The sequence below is a fragment of the Charadrius vociferus genome, unplaced genomic scaffold (assembly GCF_000708025.1).
Source record: "Charadrius vociferus isolate BGI_N301 unplaced genomic scaffold, ASM70802v2 scaffold320, whole genome shotgun sequence".
In the NCBI taxonomy this organism is placed as follows: Eukaryota; Metazoa; Chordata; class Aves; order Charadriiformes; family Charadriidae; genus Charadrius; species Charadrius vociferus.
This window is the reverse complement of record NW_009646501.1, coordinates 2,448,790-2,463,843: the sequence shown is the minus strand read 5'-3', so window position 1 is coordinate 2,463,843 and position 15,054 is coordinate 2,448,790. Positions and strand designations below refer to the sequence as shown.

Here is a 15,054-nt window from a genome sequence, read left to right as displayed (position 1 = left end):
GGTCGGTCCCCCGAGGGTGCGGGGAGCGGGAGCTGGGCACCCAGAGAGGCAACCGGCACCCATCCACGGGGCTGGGAGTGCTGTGTGGACCCCCGTGCTGCCGCTGGACGGACAGCCAAAGGTATTCGGCTGTGCCTGTGGCCTCTCTGGTGTAGTTTCCTGTGATTTCATCTCCTTCAGTGCTCATCTCCATCTCCCCAGCAAAGCCTTCACCGACACACGCTCCTGCCAGGGAAGGCAACACAAGCATCTGCTCCCAGGGGAGAGCCCCCGCTTTCACCCCACAACTAGACAGCACAGCAAGCATCAGCCATCACTGTTGGTAAAAGATTAGGCTATTTCAGCCAGCATCAGCGAGTAAGGAGCCCTGACCTCGGCCCCCACTCAACCTCTCCTCCATCATCCTCCCACTTCCCCTTGGCCTCAGTCAATCCAATACCTACAGGTGGATTTTGTGGAAGAGTTTAGCAATCCCATGATGAGTCCAGTCTTTTCCCAGATGCGGCAAGATGTGCCCAAGAGCATCTGACCTAGAAGAGAAGGAGACCAGGTTAGGCTGATCCAACCTGGTAGGTATCAAGAAGACGATGTGATTTGTGGTCCCTCCTGGCTGCTTATGTAAGCCTTGACAGGACGCTTTCCCCTAAATAGGGGGGAGCAGGCATGTGGGGTGGAAGAAAGGCCCCTTACTTTGTGATGGTGCCATCGATGTCCGAGATCACCACTTTATCATCCCAGTTCCACAGGTAGATGGTGGCCTCACAGCGGCACGTGCCCTGGTACTGAGTTGTCACGCTGAATGCCACCTCATTGGGGCCATCCTGCAGATTCAGCTTTCCCTGTGGCAGAGAAAGAACAAATGTGGTACACCAGCAGTGATTCACACCAGTTCAGGGCTTGCCAGAGGCCTGACTGCTGCCTGGCCAGGCCAGAGACCCCAAGCCTCTACAGCATGGCCAGCCAGGGTGAAATACTTAATACCCTATAAAAACATGGAGGTTGGGAGTAGAGAAATCCCTCTTTAAGGGTTGTCTCACCCCTACACACACAAGCAGGCAACGAAGGAGAAGTTAAGTACATACAATTTGTTCTGAGGAGAGTCGCAGGGATTTCTTGTAGGTTGGCTGAGATTTCTGTGCAGGAGCATCCACTGCTAACATGTCCCTGGGGTGCAGGGGCTCATCATCGCTGGATGACACCACCTCCTCCTGCCTACAGAAGGAAGGGATGTTGTCTTCACTCTGCAGACCACAATTTTCCCCATGAGCACTAGGGGATATCTGGAGGGGACCCCAGACAACCCACCCACCAGGAAGCAGCCATGGAGGAGCTTGGCTGAACTGGGGTCAGCCAGAGCCTTAAGAGAGCTTTCTGCCTTCATGCATTAGGTAGACTTGGGAATAAGTGGTCATTCAGGAGGAGAAGAGATCACGAGCACACACAGACTCCTAAAGGCAACCTGGGAGGGAGGCACTCACCTCTGCGGAGCAGAGTCGTGCTGCAGCATCCCCACGTTGGCTTTCCCCGGCCTCGATGGCTGCTGCAGGCAGAGTGGCATCATTAGTACCTCAGTGCCGAGGGCAGGAGCAGGGGCTGCTTTGCTTTACTGCCACTTGGAGCAGCGATACCAGAAAAGGAGGTGGCAATGCATCCCCCTGCCTTCATGAGGAAGGACATGGCCCCACGGAAGAGGGACCACAACCTGGTGCTGTGGTGGGGCAAGGAGATCGGCAAGCACACGTGGTGCCTGGGCTGTGGCACGAGGAGCACAAGGTCCACTTTAATGCATAACCAACACCACCAACAACTGGTAAATGGTGCTCAGGCATTCACAGACCCAAGGAGACAACAACAGCCTTCAGAAGTCAACTTGCCACCGGGTCCCTGTGGCTGCTCTCAGCCTCAGGCCATGCCCAGGACCCTGCTGCTCTCCTACCCCCAACCCCTGCCAGCCACCAGAATGACTCCTGTGCCCTGGGGACACTGTCACAGCCACCACTGCAAACACCTCCTCTGCTGGGAATTCTCTCCTCCTCCAGGAGAACCACCACCTGCTGCCTTTCTTGGGCATCTTCTCCTTCACCAGTCGGTTAATAGTGCTCTGTAAACATGGAAGAACATGGGATGAAGTCAGTCCTGATCCCAGGGAGGCTCAGCTGCTAACAGGCTAAGGAGACCCTTGTCCAGGCAGGGTTGTCCAGGCAAGATTATTCACCAGGATAAGATGCGTGACTCCTGCCACACTGCGAGCTGAGAGGGTTTTGGGGTGAAAGTATAATGACTTGTTCCCTTTGTGCAGCTTGAGAAAACAAACCCAAAACTGGATACCTTATTCCATATAATCCCACCCAGGTCTACAGAGCCCTGGAGTAGGCTCAGGCATTTCCAAATCCTCCAGAATGCCAGAGCACCAGCTCCACCCAGCCTTGCACAGGTACAACCATCAGAATAAGATATTTTTGACAATGAAATTTCTGTTCTCCAGGCATCAGTGGTACCCAAGTATCTCTAAACGCCACGCCAAGGTATCTCTAGGGGCAAGGGCAGACCTCAGGGTTTGTGGGTGGGAGTGGTGTTCAGCTCTGCCCCAAATTGCCCGCAAAGCCCCAGATGGGCAGCTTGACCTCTTGCTTCCCCACTGTGCTTGTCAAGCCCTGCTGAAAAGCATGGCCAGTAAGTGTGTTGTGCCACTGACCTCAGGAATGTTCCTCTGGAAAGCCTGCAGGGACAGGACCATGGGAGCAGCCACTGCCCAGTTATAATACCTGGAAGAAGCAAGAGGGATGGGAAAATCACTACTCCTGGAGCAAGGAGTGTTTCCAGATCCCCATCCTGCAGCATGGCCAGCAAATCCCCTCCCACAACTACTGTGGTATAATCATTGTCTGGGATGCAGTCACACTCCTACGGGAGTGTTTCCTGTAGGGACAGAGGGGGCACACTGGTCGTCTTGGGATGAAGCAGCAGGAAGAGCAGGTCACTCACTTCTTGTTGATCAGTATCACCAGGTTTGGGTCATCGACAAGTCCTGGATTCTCAGCAAACTGCTGGTAGGAGACCTTGTGCTCCATGAACTTCTCTGGTGGGACAGAGGCTGTGTCATGCCACAGGTGTATATAATGGACATCAGACTCCCCCTCTCCCCTCCCACCTACCGTGAGAGATCTGCTTGCTGCCCCCCAAGCCTCCGCACAGCGACAGGGCAATTGCGGGCATCAGATCAGGGTCAGAGTCCATGGGGCTGTCAGCAGGCAAGTCGGATGATAGCTGGACACACAGAGAGTTTCTGGGGTCTCCCACAGTCTTTGGACTCTGCTCTGCGTCACTGCCAGCAAGAGAAGAAACAGCGGCAACATGAGGCAATAGCTTTAGACATACCCCCACCCTCTGCTGTAAGGGAACTGCTCAAGAAGGCCTGAGCTTGGCCAGCTGGGGCCACCCCTACCTCCTGGGGAAATAGAGAGCCACCTGCTCCTCATCCAGATGGGAGAGGTCTTCCAGGTAAACATCACTGGGACCCAAGTGAGGACTTCGTTTGATGGCTCCTCAATGCACAGACAGAAGGGAGAGAGCTTAGCTGAATCACCTTTCCAACTATCTCAGCATCTATTGGGAAGGCTCTTCCCTGTTTGCTCAGCATTTCCCTCAATCATATTCACATATCATAAAGAGGACACCTCTTTTCCTACTTGAAAAGCTCCCTTAAATCAACAGCAACAGAAGTACCTCAAGACACCTGCACTAGCACAAGACCATTTGCCAAGAGGACACAAAGGACAGGCCGAAGTCCTGCCTATGTTCTGCTATGGCAATCTGCAGGTGCCGTTTGAAGTTAGCACCGTGCAAGATAACACTTTGTGATCTCCCCCTTTATACAAGCATCTCTTCTTCAGGGATACAATTTTGTTCTGAATTTATGCTGGCTGGAAGAGTAAGGTTGGTTAGGACAGGTAACATAAGAGTTCTTAAAAACACAGAGCAAAACATCCCTTAACAGTGTGGTTTTCCACCTGACTTGGCATGCCCAGGATGAAGATACAAGTCAGGCCAGGTGCTGCCAGACACTTCAAGTTAAGTCATAGCCTACGCTGCTGAGAAATCTTCTAATGGTGTCTCTGCTTTTGCATGCAAGGAAGCCTTCCTGAGGTGTTGGGTGGTCACTGAATGGAGGAAACCTGAGGAATGTCTCTTCAAAGCACAGGAGCTGGCAGCACACGGAGAAGGCAAAGAAAACATGTCACATCTTGAATACCCAGGGCAGTCATGATGGAGTTACACTGAAGGAACAAGCCAGCCCCCCATCCAAGTCACATACATCTCTGGGCTCAAACACCACAGCAGTGTCAGTCACCCACTTACCTTGTCTCCTCTGACTTTCCAGCTGGGGCTCAGGGCCCTCTGAGCCCACCTGCCTTGGAGCAGCAGCTCCCTCAAAGGGCTCCGTATCTGGCTGAACCTCTGACACAACACTCTCGCCTCCCTCCTGTTTCTCTTGTGGGGCTGAGGAGGCCTCCAACAAGCTCTCTGCCCCCACAGCACTGGGCATATCCTTCAGCCTGGGGAGGTCATTCCCATCGCGCAGTGTGGGTGTTGGCTCAGCAACAGACACAGTGGAGGAACAAGGTGCACCCTGGTGTCCTGCTGGGCTTGGACCTCCTCTCAGACCTTCAGAGGTGGCAACAAGATGGGTTGCCTCATCCACCAGGACTGGTGTCACAGAGACAGTAGTTGCTGCAGTAGCAAGGGTCTTTGTGGACTTGGCTGGTTCAACTCGTTCTGATTTATTCACCTCAAAGAAAGCAGAACAACAGGTTTGAGGATGGGATGTTGCCCAAAGCATCAGGCAGAAGAGGATAGCTCCTCCAAGTTCACCTGGCCACAGCCTTCTCCACTTTCTGCAGGCCTTTCACACACCCCCTTCCCACCAGCTGCTAGAGAAGAGCAAGAGCAGGGACTCACCTGAGGAAGCCTTCCCCAGGTCCACTGCACATGGGATTCAGCCCCTAGAGCAAAACTGTCCTGTGGTCTGATCTCCAGCTCAGAGTCACTTTTGGGAGAAGATGGATGGCTCAGGATGGGGCTACAAGAAGAGAAGGGAATATTGGACCTCATCTACCCTGCAGACCTATGCTTTCCTATCACTGCAAGGACATTTAGGGCCAAGAATGCTATAAGGCTGGCTTCTCCACGGAGTCACTTTTGCCCCATAAGACCATCACTTACAAAACAAGAGAAAGACCTATGGGAAGCTGAGGCCCAAGGAAGCAAAGTGTTGTGCCACCAGTTGTCCAGAAGCAGCAGAGCCCAGTGCACACAGGCTTCTTGCATCTGTGACCATGGCCAGAAGCATCCCTCATTAGCTCCAAGCTTTCCTCCAGCCACACCATATCAAGCCAGGAAAACCCTCCTCTCCTGACACCCCAAATCTCTTTTCCTTACCACCTTCCCAGCCACAAGGCACATTCCCTGGTCTCACCAAAGCCAAGCAGATCACCTTGGCTCTGCACGTCACCTGTCCATGGAGGCCAGCTCCCCATCTGAGTAAGGGTGCATCTCTGGGGACGGCAACAACCTGGTTTCTTCTTCAGGGAGATGAGCAAAGGAGAAATACACTGAATCACTGCAAAGGAGGAAAGAGGTCAGTTACTCTGCTCTCAGGCACCAGCCTCCTCACCTGAAAAGCTGGCAATACCCAACTTTACCATTTCCACTGGCTTTCTACTCCATGAGAGACTGGGGTCCAATGCAAAAAACTATCCCCATGTTTCAGTACTGCTGGGTGTCACCAAGAAAATCTACAAGCTTGACCCACGACATCACACAACCCACCTGAATGTGTTCCTGTCCAACCTGCTCTAGGTGAACCTGATTTGCCAGGGGAGTTGGACTAGATGGCCTCCAAAGGTTCCTTCCAACCCCCGCTGTTCTGTGATCACCCTGCCCAGACCCGGCCGCTCACCTGGGGGCTGACAGCTTGCACGGCTCCTCCATGGAAATCTCACTTTTGGTCTCCTCACAACCTTCTAACTCAGAGTCCGACATCTCCTTCTGCTTGGGCTTCCTCCTGCGTCGCCTCCTCTTGCGCAGAGCTGCTTCAGTGCTGGAGGCCTCCTGCCCATGAGGAGGCTGAGCGGCGTCCTCTGTGCTGTCCTCCCTGGGGATGGGAGAGGTGCAGAGGCGGGAGGGAATGCTGCCCTGCAAGAGGGATGGAAGAGCCCGTCAGCTCCAGCGCCCTCTTTTCCAGCCTGGCAACTCACAGCTCTCATCTATGCAACATACACCACCAACACAACCAACACCACTGAGCCCTCAGCTTGGGGTGGTTTTGTGGCTAGGCCCAAAAAGGAAAGGTTTTGTACATGCAAGTTAAAAAAAACCAAGAACACACAAACCACAAGAACAGGGTTACCCAGCCACAAACTAAAGACGTCTTTAATGTGGGCAAGGAGAGGCAGGCAGGAGATGGCACCATGAGACCAGAATTACGAAGGCTGCAAATGGAATCCGGCTCCAGAGCCCTCTCCTTGCTCTCAAACCCAGCCCAAGCTAGCAGCAACCACAAGTCAGCCTGGGAGAGAGCTGCTAAGATTTCTGGAAGCCACAACTAGTCTCATCCCACTTCCCAGTAGAGCAGGCAGCCTGCCACAGTATCTGGCTCACTCTCGTCCCTGTCACAAGATCCTTCAAGAGGCCAAGCTCCGAGATATCTGCCTGGCTGGCCAGCAGCCATACCAATTGATGGAGGACAGTTTGAGATGGAAATATTTGGTCTAGTGCTCCCTTAGGGTGCTCCAATGCTCAGATTGTCCACACTGGTTGCAAGGTCCTTCAAGGAAGAACCTTTCTGGACACACAAAACAGAGGGGATAATGGAGTCACCCTGAGGAAGAAGAGCAGTCCAAACCTGGTCCTTCCACCTCAAGCCTGTGCTTCCAGGTGGTCACAGGAGAACACAGACCACCAGCACCTCTTCATCACCAACCTCATTCTCCTCTGACTCCTGGACGAAGAAGGCTTCTCCATTGTCACCCAGCTTCATGTGCAGGTCCACAGGCTCCCCATTGATTTCAATGTCAACCTGGCAAGAGGCAGAAGCTTGTCTGTCTGAACCCACCCACCCATCAGCACACAGGAAGGCACTTCCCCAGGGAGGGGACGGGTTGGTGCTGCTCACAGGGCTGACAGCCACCCAGCCTTTGAGGCAAGGGACCTCTCCCAATTTTCCTGGGAAGCACAGTCCTTCCTGGAAGAGGGTGGAGTCCATTTGGGGCATCCCCTCCAAAAATTGGTAAGCACCCATTTCAGCAGGGCTCCCATTGCCCTCAAACAAAGTTCTTCCATACCTGTGAGTTAGGGAAGATCCTGGGTCTGAAGACACCAGAGAGGAAGCACAGTCCCAGGGCAGTCACCACTTACCACCTTCTCCCTGGAGCGCAGCACACCCAGCTTCCCAAAGCGCACGTGAAATGGGGAGCACTGGAAGGAGTTATCGGGCTGCCTCACCACGACCACATCGATGCAGCCCGTCAGGGTGGCGGGGTTCAGACCCCGGTACAGCTCCTTCACTGTGACGAACACGGTCTCAGCCAGCTGCCCCACGTAGTTCATTGTTTGGGACTGCAAATAAAAGACAGGAATAGACTCAGGTGGGGGAAAAGGGCTCCGGCAGTTCAATGCAACGCAAGTTTACTCTAGGAGAGTCATTTTGTAGCTGCAAACATGGTCCCATCACGGGGACACATAAGCCTCTAGGGAAACTGAGGCACACACACGAAGGGCCTTGATGGAGATCAGCCAGGCCTCTGTGAGCACCAAAAAACAGGACAGAAGCCAGAGTACCAGTTATTGCATCCAGCTTGGAGGAGAGAGACATTTGCCGTTGGGATGCACCACCACATTTGCCCCTTGGGAGGGCACATACTGTCTCACAGGAACACTTTGCAATCAAGCTGTCAACATCCTGTTCAAACAAGAATCTGGCTGGCAGGAGACCTCCTGTCCTGCACTGTCCTTAGAAAAAGCAAAACAAAGCACCAAAAAAACTTCAGGGCGGAGAGGCAAGAAGTCTGAGGAGCTGCTGCAAACACCACATGCTCACTTGAAATGAAGTCCAAACCTAATGTTTCCTCGCTCAGAGGGGAAGGTGTCCTACCTAGGCACTGCCAAATGGGCCAGACATGGCTCTTGTTAACGCCAGAACTCCCTGATCTCCATGCCTTGGCCCCCGCCACCATCATCCACCTTCCCAGGGAACCCCAGTAAAGGGGTCATGCTGCCCAGAGGACACCCCAACAGCTCTGCAATGCCATTTTCAAAAGGCACTGCTGCACTCCGTGGTTGCACAGCTCCTGGTTTTCATTAGCAAGAACATGTGGAAGGAAAGCTGTGCCTGCTTCTCCACTCATCCCCTGAGTGGAGACAATTCCCCTCCGCCGTGCTGGAGGAGAGGCATGGCTGCAGAGCTGGAGATTGGCACAGTTCATGCTGGAGGTCACAGCACAGCCATGCCTCCAGCCACATAAGGTGGCCCACGGGCTCCAGACAGCTCTTGTGCAGACCCCCCTTCCTGTGGGCCACCGCTGGTGGCTGCCTCCTGCTCACCACAGTGAAATCCCTGGAGTATTTTCTTGCAGATCTATGTCCAGGTGCTGCGTGTTGGTCCCAGCCCCTGGGCCAGAAGAGCCCCTTGCTCCGTTTGCTCAGCACTTGACACCAGCAGGACAGCAGCATCAGCAGGACGATGATGGTCTTGGTGTCAGCACATCGCACCAGAGGCTGAGCCCCACAGAGGCTCTGCACCCCACCTTGCCCCAAGGAGAGGATGAGGACACAGGACGACCACTTCAGAAGGACCACAGATGAACTAAAGGAAGCGTCTTGTGCTGGCAGCACTATCAGCCGATGGCATGGTGTCCCCAGGGGGTCTCAGCACAGCCCCCAGCACACACCCAACCCAAGGGGTGGCTGATGAGAGTCAGTTCCTTACCCAAAGGGACAAGGACAAGCAGGTGCCACCTGATGAGCCCTCTGCCCCAGCAGGCACCCAGCCTCTCCCATCCACTTGGCACAAGCTCAGCCCCATCCCATTCCCAGACATCCCTCCGGGAAGGCGGGCTGAGTGGGGAGACACGGTCCCCGCTCCATGTCCAGTCCCCCCGTCTCTCCCCGACGGGCAGGAATAAGCCCAAAACCCAGGTTTCCCCCACCTTTTTTTGGGGACAGCAGGGAAGCACCAGCCAGCTCCCGAAGCTTCAGTGCCTTCATCAGCTCTGCTGCAAGCGAGACCACGGTCACGGTGTCACCCACCAACCTGCTGAGCCCAGCTTTCCCGGGCATCGCTGCCGCTGCGGGCAGCCCTCCAGCTGCCTTCCCCGCTGTGCTGCAGGGCCTGGCAGCGCACGGGAGAGGGGTCCTTGCTGTAGAGGGAGGAATCCTCAGAAAGGAGGGGGGTAAAAAAAAAAAAATAAAAAAAAAATATTAAGCTTGCCCCAATTCTCCCAGGGCAGCACTGATGTGCTCCCGGCTGGGGTATACGTTAAGACATACCTGAAAAGCACATAGGGAAAATCCCTGGCAGATAAACCTGCGCATCCCGTGGGGGCTTGGAAAGAGTCCCCAGGAACAGCCCCACGCTGTGCGGCACCTTCACAGCGAACAGAGGGTGCGAGGGCTTACCGCAGCGCTGCAGCCACCCAGCGAAACGTGCTGCCGAACACCTTGTCCCAGGGCCACATCCCCCCTGCGCGGCCAGAGTCCCCCGGTGGGATTTCATGCCCCATTACCTTGACGCACAGGTGTCCCCTCCCCAGACATCTGCCTGCACGTCGCAGGGGACCTGCGCAGCCCCAGAGCTCGGGGCAGGGGGAAGAGGACCGCCCTGGTACAGTTTTCAGCTCAGTGAGGTTAACTCCCTGCGGGTTTCACCCAGGAAAGCCGGAGCCAGGCAGGGAACAGAGAAAAGAGGCTCAGACTTCTCACCGCTCTCAGCCCCACCATGGGTGGGGGAGGTCCATCAGGGAGGTGAAGAATAAGTTACACTCTGGAGAGAGATTAATAGGTGGACAGAGCAAGAGAAGGTATTTTCAAGCCACCACAAAGACACCAAGCCACATTCAACAAACAAACCCTACGGAGGAACAGGGCATCCCCACCCCTCCACCCCAGCACCAGCAGGATCGCAGCCCTTCACCACGCAGCTCTTGCTGAGGACAAAGGGGACAATCCTCCCCCATGGAGGCAGCACAGCTCATATCCACCTCTCCAGCTAGAAAGCATCCCCAAATAAGCCAGATATTTTGCTCACACTAGCCTGCTCTGCTCCTAGGTGGCAGCAAGCTTGGCCACCCCACGAGCAGCGCACCCTCCCCACCCTGCACACCCACGCTGCCCACCCATCGCACGCCACGAACTGCCCAGCACCTTCCCCGTTACCTGGGCAGCTACTGAACCTCAGCGCCTCCTCAACTTTGGGGCAACCGGCCCAGAAACCCCAGGAGCTGCTCTCTGCCAGCAGTGACACTCGCTCACCCTTCAGCTCCTCCTCTCCCCGCTGCTTCCTTCCTCTCACCTGAGCAAGGGGAGGGCCCCGTCTCCCAAACAGCACCCACACCATGCCTCCTGCTGAGTCTATGAGGGCTCCCTGCGAGGCTCGAGGGCAGATTTGGGGAGCAGCTGTGTCTCATTACAACCGGTTGGTCTGCTCCAAGCAGCTCCGGGCACAGCTGCCGGCTGCCCTGCACTGATGGAGACCTTTCCTCCCTCCCTCTCCAACCCACCATCCTGCAATGCCACTGCAGACCAACCCACCCAGCTGGAATTGCCAAAGATAGTCCTTCTTTCATTTTCCAGACCAGATCTTCCAGCATTTAACCCCTCAGGACCCCAGGGGCGGCTGAGCCCTCTGGAAAAGGTGCTCGAAGAGGCTGAGCACGCAGCTCTGGGAAAGATCTGCCCTTTAAAAGCTGCTTTGCAATGGCTGGAGAACATCCTCACCCAGCCACGGCCGGGCTGCGGACAGACCAGAGTGGGAAGTATCTTGCTAGGGAACCCCGTGCCAGATACTAATTTATTCCTCCTCCACGGGGCTGTAGGGATTGCTATAGGGTCGTATGGACTGGGACTGCAAAGGGTGGGTAGGGCGATAATTGCTGTGTTGCTCACTTAATTGCTCCTGGATGTAAGATTGGATGCACCTTGGGTAGGTTTGGACTGGGAGGAACGTGGCAGGTGCTGGTGTGTGGTGCTTGTAAGGAGGCTTCACCAGCACCCAGGGTTTTGGGGGATTTGGAGGGTTAATTTTAGCTGCTCCTCAATAACCGCAAACTTCGGAAGAGTGAATTTGGGTGAGCTTATTTCATTGTGCAACTCGGGACTGGGACACCAGGACCTCTTGCACAAGCCAGCCCGTGCCGCTGGGCAAGCAGGGGAGGGCGACGTTTCCTACTGGGGCAGCACCGGCTGTGACAGAGCTAATGTCACCCACCCTCCTGCAAAGTCCTCCAAGGCTGCTGCTGTGCCATACACCGCAGGGAGCCTGGTCTGCCCGCTGCGCCCACCCTCGGCACTCCTGGCTGCAGCCCTGGGGGCTCTGCAGAACTGTCACCACGGGGTGGTGGCTTTCCCTCCCCCTCCAGCCCTCCCTGCCCTTCCCCTGCCCTGCACGGTCCCAGGGTGTAGGTTCCCTGCACCCCAGCTGCCCACGGCCCCGTATCACCACTCTACCTCCATCATTGTTGCTTTCTGCCTTTTGGGGTTTTGCATTATTTTTTTGTTTGGTTGGTTTTTTCTTCCTCCCTGGCCTTAGGAAAGCTTTAGGACCCAAAGAAACACCGAGCATCATTTTACAGAGGCACCACCAAAGCCCACAGTGAAGTCTTAACAAGACATAAAGGGAGGGAGTGGGTGGCCAAGCTCCAGGGACTCCTCTGCGCTGTGTTGTCTCCAGTGGGATGAGAAAAAGAGAGCACAAGTTGAAAGCAAAGCACAAAAAAGCAGCGGCTTTAAGAAAACTGAAGCTCTTCAGACCTCGATGGCCCTGACAGCACTGGGGAAGCGACGCAGGAATAGCCAGGTGGACTCAGGTGAGGAACTGAGGTGGTGGGGTGTTTTGTGCCCCCCAAAAAGTGCATTGGCTCCCACAGGAGTATGACTCCCCACAGATGGGGATGTGGCTGCTGTGGGCTCTGCCCCGTGACCGCCCGACCCGCGGTGCAGGTGATTCCCCAGCACCCTCTGTGCGGAGTTTTGAAGTGGACATGGAAGGAGTAGCTGTGACTCCTGGTCTGCACAAGAGCTGGTGGCACTTTGGGGACGAAGGCTTTTCTGCTGGCGCGCGTGCAGGGCTCTCCCACCCATCACGCATGGAGCTGACATTGCTCCATGAGAGCAGGGAAGTGCCCAAGCTGGAGGGTGGCTGCTTAGGACCTCTTTAGTCCCTGAGAAGAAGCGTCCAAACCACCCAGTGTCGCTCACAGCTGATCTGCAGAAATGCCACAGCTCATTCCCAGGCAAACCCCGTTACCTCCCTGTGCCTCAGTTTCCCCAGCTGTGCCATCCTGGTAAGGCTGATGGCAGTGGGAGGCATGGAGATCCCCCCCTGTGCCTGTACAGCGCCGAGCACAGGTCCCAGACCCAAGATGGGAACTTTCCTAAAGGCTGTGACCAATCAGCTCAGGAAGGAAGCCTGTTTTCCAGCAGCTTAATATTTCTGAGCGCTCTACCCTTCGGTGAAATTGGACCGAAAGCAGCTATTGTGGGTGGCCAAGCACGGCTGCGGTCCCCGAGGAGGGTGGGCTGGCACCGGGCAGCACCAGCTGCTGACCCCAGCGGGGCTCGTGGGGGGCGGCTGCCACCAAACCCCGCAGCCCACGGCCAGGTCACCGGGCACTCACGCCCAGCGGGGAAGGAGCCCGCTGTAACCTCAGTCTAGACACCTTGGGATGTGCCATCTCAGGTGCTTTGTCCTTGTCACGGGTCTCGCCCGGGGCAGTGGTTCGCACCCTGCAAACCCTGGGGCTGTAACACAACCCCAGGGCTGGAACGCAAAAGCAAGGACGAATCTGGGCTGCAGATGCCCTTGTCATGGTCACAGAATCACAGAATCACAGAATGGTCAGGGTTGGAAGGGACCTTCAGAGATCATCTAGTCCAACCCCCCCGCCAGAGCAGGGTCATCTACAGCAGTTGCACAGGACAGCGTCCAGGCGGGTTTTGAATGTCTCCAGAGTGGGAGACTCCACCACCTCTCTGGGCAGCCTGTGCCAGTGCTCCACTACCCTCAAAGTAAAGAAGTTCCTTCTCATGTTAAGATGGAACTTCCTATGTTCAAGCTTGTGCCCATTACCCCTCGTCCTATCACTGGGCGCCACTGAAAAAAGACTGCTACCATCCCCCTGGCATCCTCCCATTAAGTATTTGTAAGTATGCAAAAAATGCCACAGTGGACTTTTCAGCAGAGGACACCATTTCTTCCTTATCCAGTTGAATGCGTCCTCAGGTGGGCACGGAGAAGGAAGGCAAAGCCAGCAGGAGCACGTGGGCAGCTCAGCCTTGCTGTGGCTCCGATCCCTCACCCTCCGGACACAGGGGAGAGCACTTGGTGCTGGGCCACCCTGCAGAAGTAGCTCCCCCCATCACTTACCTCCAAGGCTCCTTGCTCAGCTGGTTTTCCCCGCTGGCCCTTATGCCCAGCTCCAGACACACCGGGCTTTGCTCATCCCCCGGCGGCAGATCCCCAGCCGTGCCATGGCTCTACCTCCCTCTGTGCTACCCTGCAACCCAGCCCTGGAGTGTTTTACTTACCTCTCTTTTCTCCTGTGAAAAGCTTAAAGCACTTTTAATTGCCATGGTAATTTTTTGCAAAGCCATACAATCATTTTTGGTTTCTGCCAACCACTTTTCATACCCCCTTTGCTCCCCCTTCCTTTTTTTTTTTTTTTTTTTGGAAGGTGAGCCCTGCAGATCCATCCCTCCCTGGGCTCGTAACCCTGAGCATCCCAATTTCTCTGTGCATCCTCTGCATCCTCCCCCCAGCAGCTGTTCCAACAGGGAGAGGTTTCTTCCCCCTTTTGGGAACTCCACAACCCGCAGATGTCTGCAATGAGCCTTTGCAAAACAAGACGGGGTTTTTATTAGTCAACCGAGATGCAATATTTTCAGCTCCTTGCGTTCCAAAAAGCTCACACCCGCGTCCATCTTGGCAGCTTTCATCCTGCATCCCTGGTGCTCCCCATCCTTCTTGGATCGCAGCCTTCACCCCACACGGGGCAGCGGCACGGCCGGCCGCACTCTGGCCCCTCCGCTGGCTGGCAGCATTGCAATCCACGATCCCGGCATTTCCAGTGCCTCTCCAGAAAATCTCCATCCATCCATCCATCCACTTGGAAGTTGGGAGCACCCCAGGCATTCGCTGCCTGGGAGACTCCTAAATTTTCCTCTGTCCCAGAAAAACAAGCTGTGTCTTCAGTCGCAGGGTGGGAGAGGGGACAAGCTGTGTCAAAGACAGGCTTGTTTTTCCCCCTCTTTGTATTTCGACAGCTGCTGCAGACGAGCCAGGCCACAGCCAATTCTTCGGCTGCCTCCAAGGTAGGCGTTGATGGGGGTTTTGCCTCCTCTCTCGGTCATCGCATTATTTCTCCAGGATTTTCCCTGCTGCTTAAGCTCATCTTTGAGCAGCCCCGCAGTCCCTTGGGACACTTCTCCTTGAACACCCCCCGGCTCCTTGCTGCCTGCTCCTTCGTGGGTCTGGGGTGAAACATCTGGAGGGAGGACGGATGATCCAGCTGCAAAAGAGAGCCAGGATGCCAGCCAACCTGCCTGCCTCCATGCTGGCTGAGCCCTGACACAGCTCAGCACATCAGAGAGGCTGCAGAGGAGCAAGAAGCTCTCCCAGGCAGGAGAGGAACAGAGTTGACAGAAATGGCCCTGCTTTGCTGTGTGGACAAGTGAAGCTGGGGCTGGGACAGGAGCAATCCTTCCAGCCGAGGGGCTCATGTAGTGACTGGGAACACCAGTGCCATTTCATGGCTGGAGGCCCACCTTGCCAAGCCACTTACT

General features: G+C 55.4%; 1 protein-coding gene across 1 annotated transcript in view; it reads right to left on the bottom strand.

Annotated features, from left to right (window-relative positions):
* Window positions 1-7,611, bottom strand: part of LPIN3 (lipin 3) — a 9,194-nt gene extending 1,583 nt beyond the window's left edge. The window contains exons 1-15 of the mRNA XM_009883658.1: window positions 7,417-7,611; window positions 6,983-7,078; window positions 5,960-6,195; window positions 5,513-5,620; window positions 4,960-5,080; window positions 4,360-4,594; window positions 3,446-3,545; window positions 3,156-3,325; window positions 2,986-3,079; window positions 2,696-2,765; window positions 1,937-2,101; window positions 1,479-1,540; window positions 1,083-1,212; window positions 691-839; window positions 444-530 (exon numbers count right to left, since the gene is read on the bottom strand). Of these exons, the coding sequence (XP_009881960.1) occupies window positions 444-530; window positions 691-839; window positions 1,083-1,212; window positions 1,479-1,540; window positions 1,937-2,101; window positions 2,696-2,765; window positions 2,986-3,079; window positions 3,156-3,325; window positions 3,446-3,545; window positions 4,360-4,594; window positions 4,960-5,080; window positions 5,513-5,620; window positions 5,960-6,195; window positions 6,983-7,078; window positions 7,417-7,608 (2,015 nt within the window). The 5' untranslated portion in view covers window positions 7,609-7,611. The remainder of the gene's footprint in view (window positions 1-443; window positions 531-690; window positions 840-1,082; window positions 1,213-1,478; window positions 1,541-1,936; window positions 2,102-2,695; window positions 2,766-2,985; window positions 3,080-3,155; window positions 3,326-3,445; window positions 3,546-4,359; window positions 4,595-4,959; window positions 5,081-5,512; window positions 5,621-5,959; window positions 6,196-6,982; window positions 7,079-7,416) is intronic.
* Between the last annotated feature and the right edge of the window lie 7,443 nt (window positions 7,612-15,054).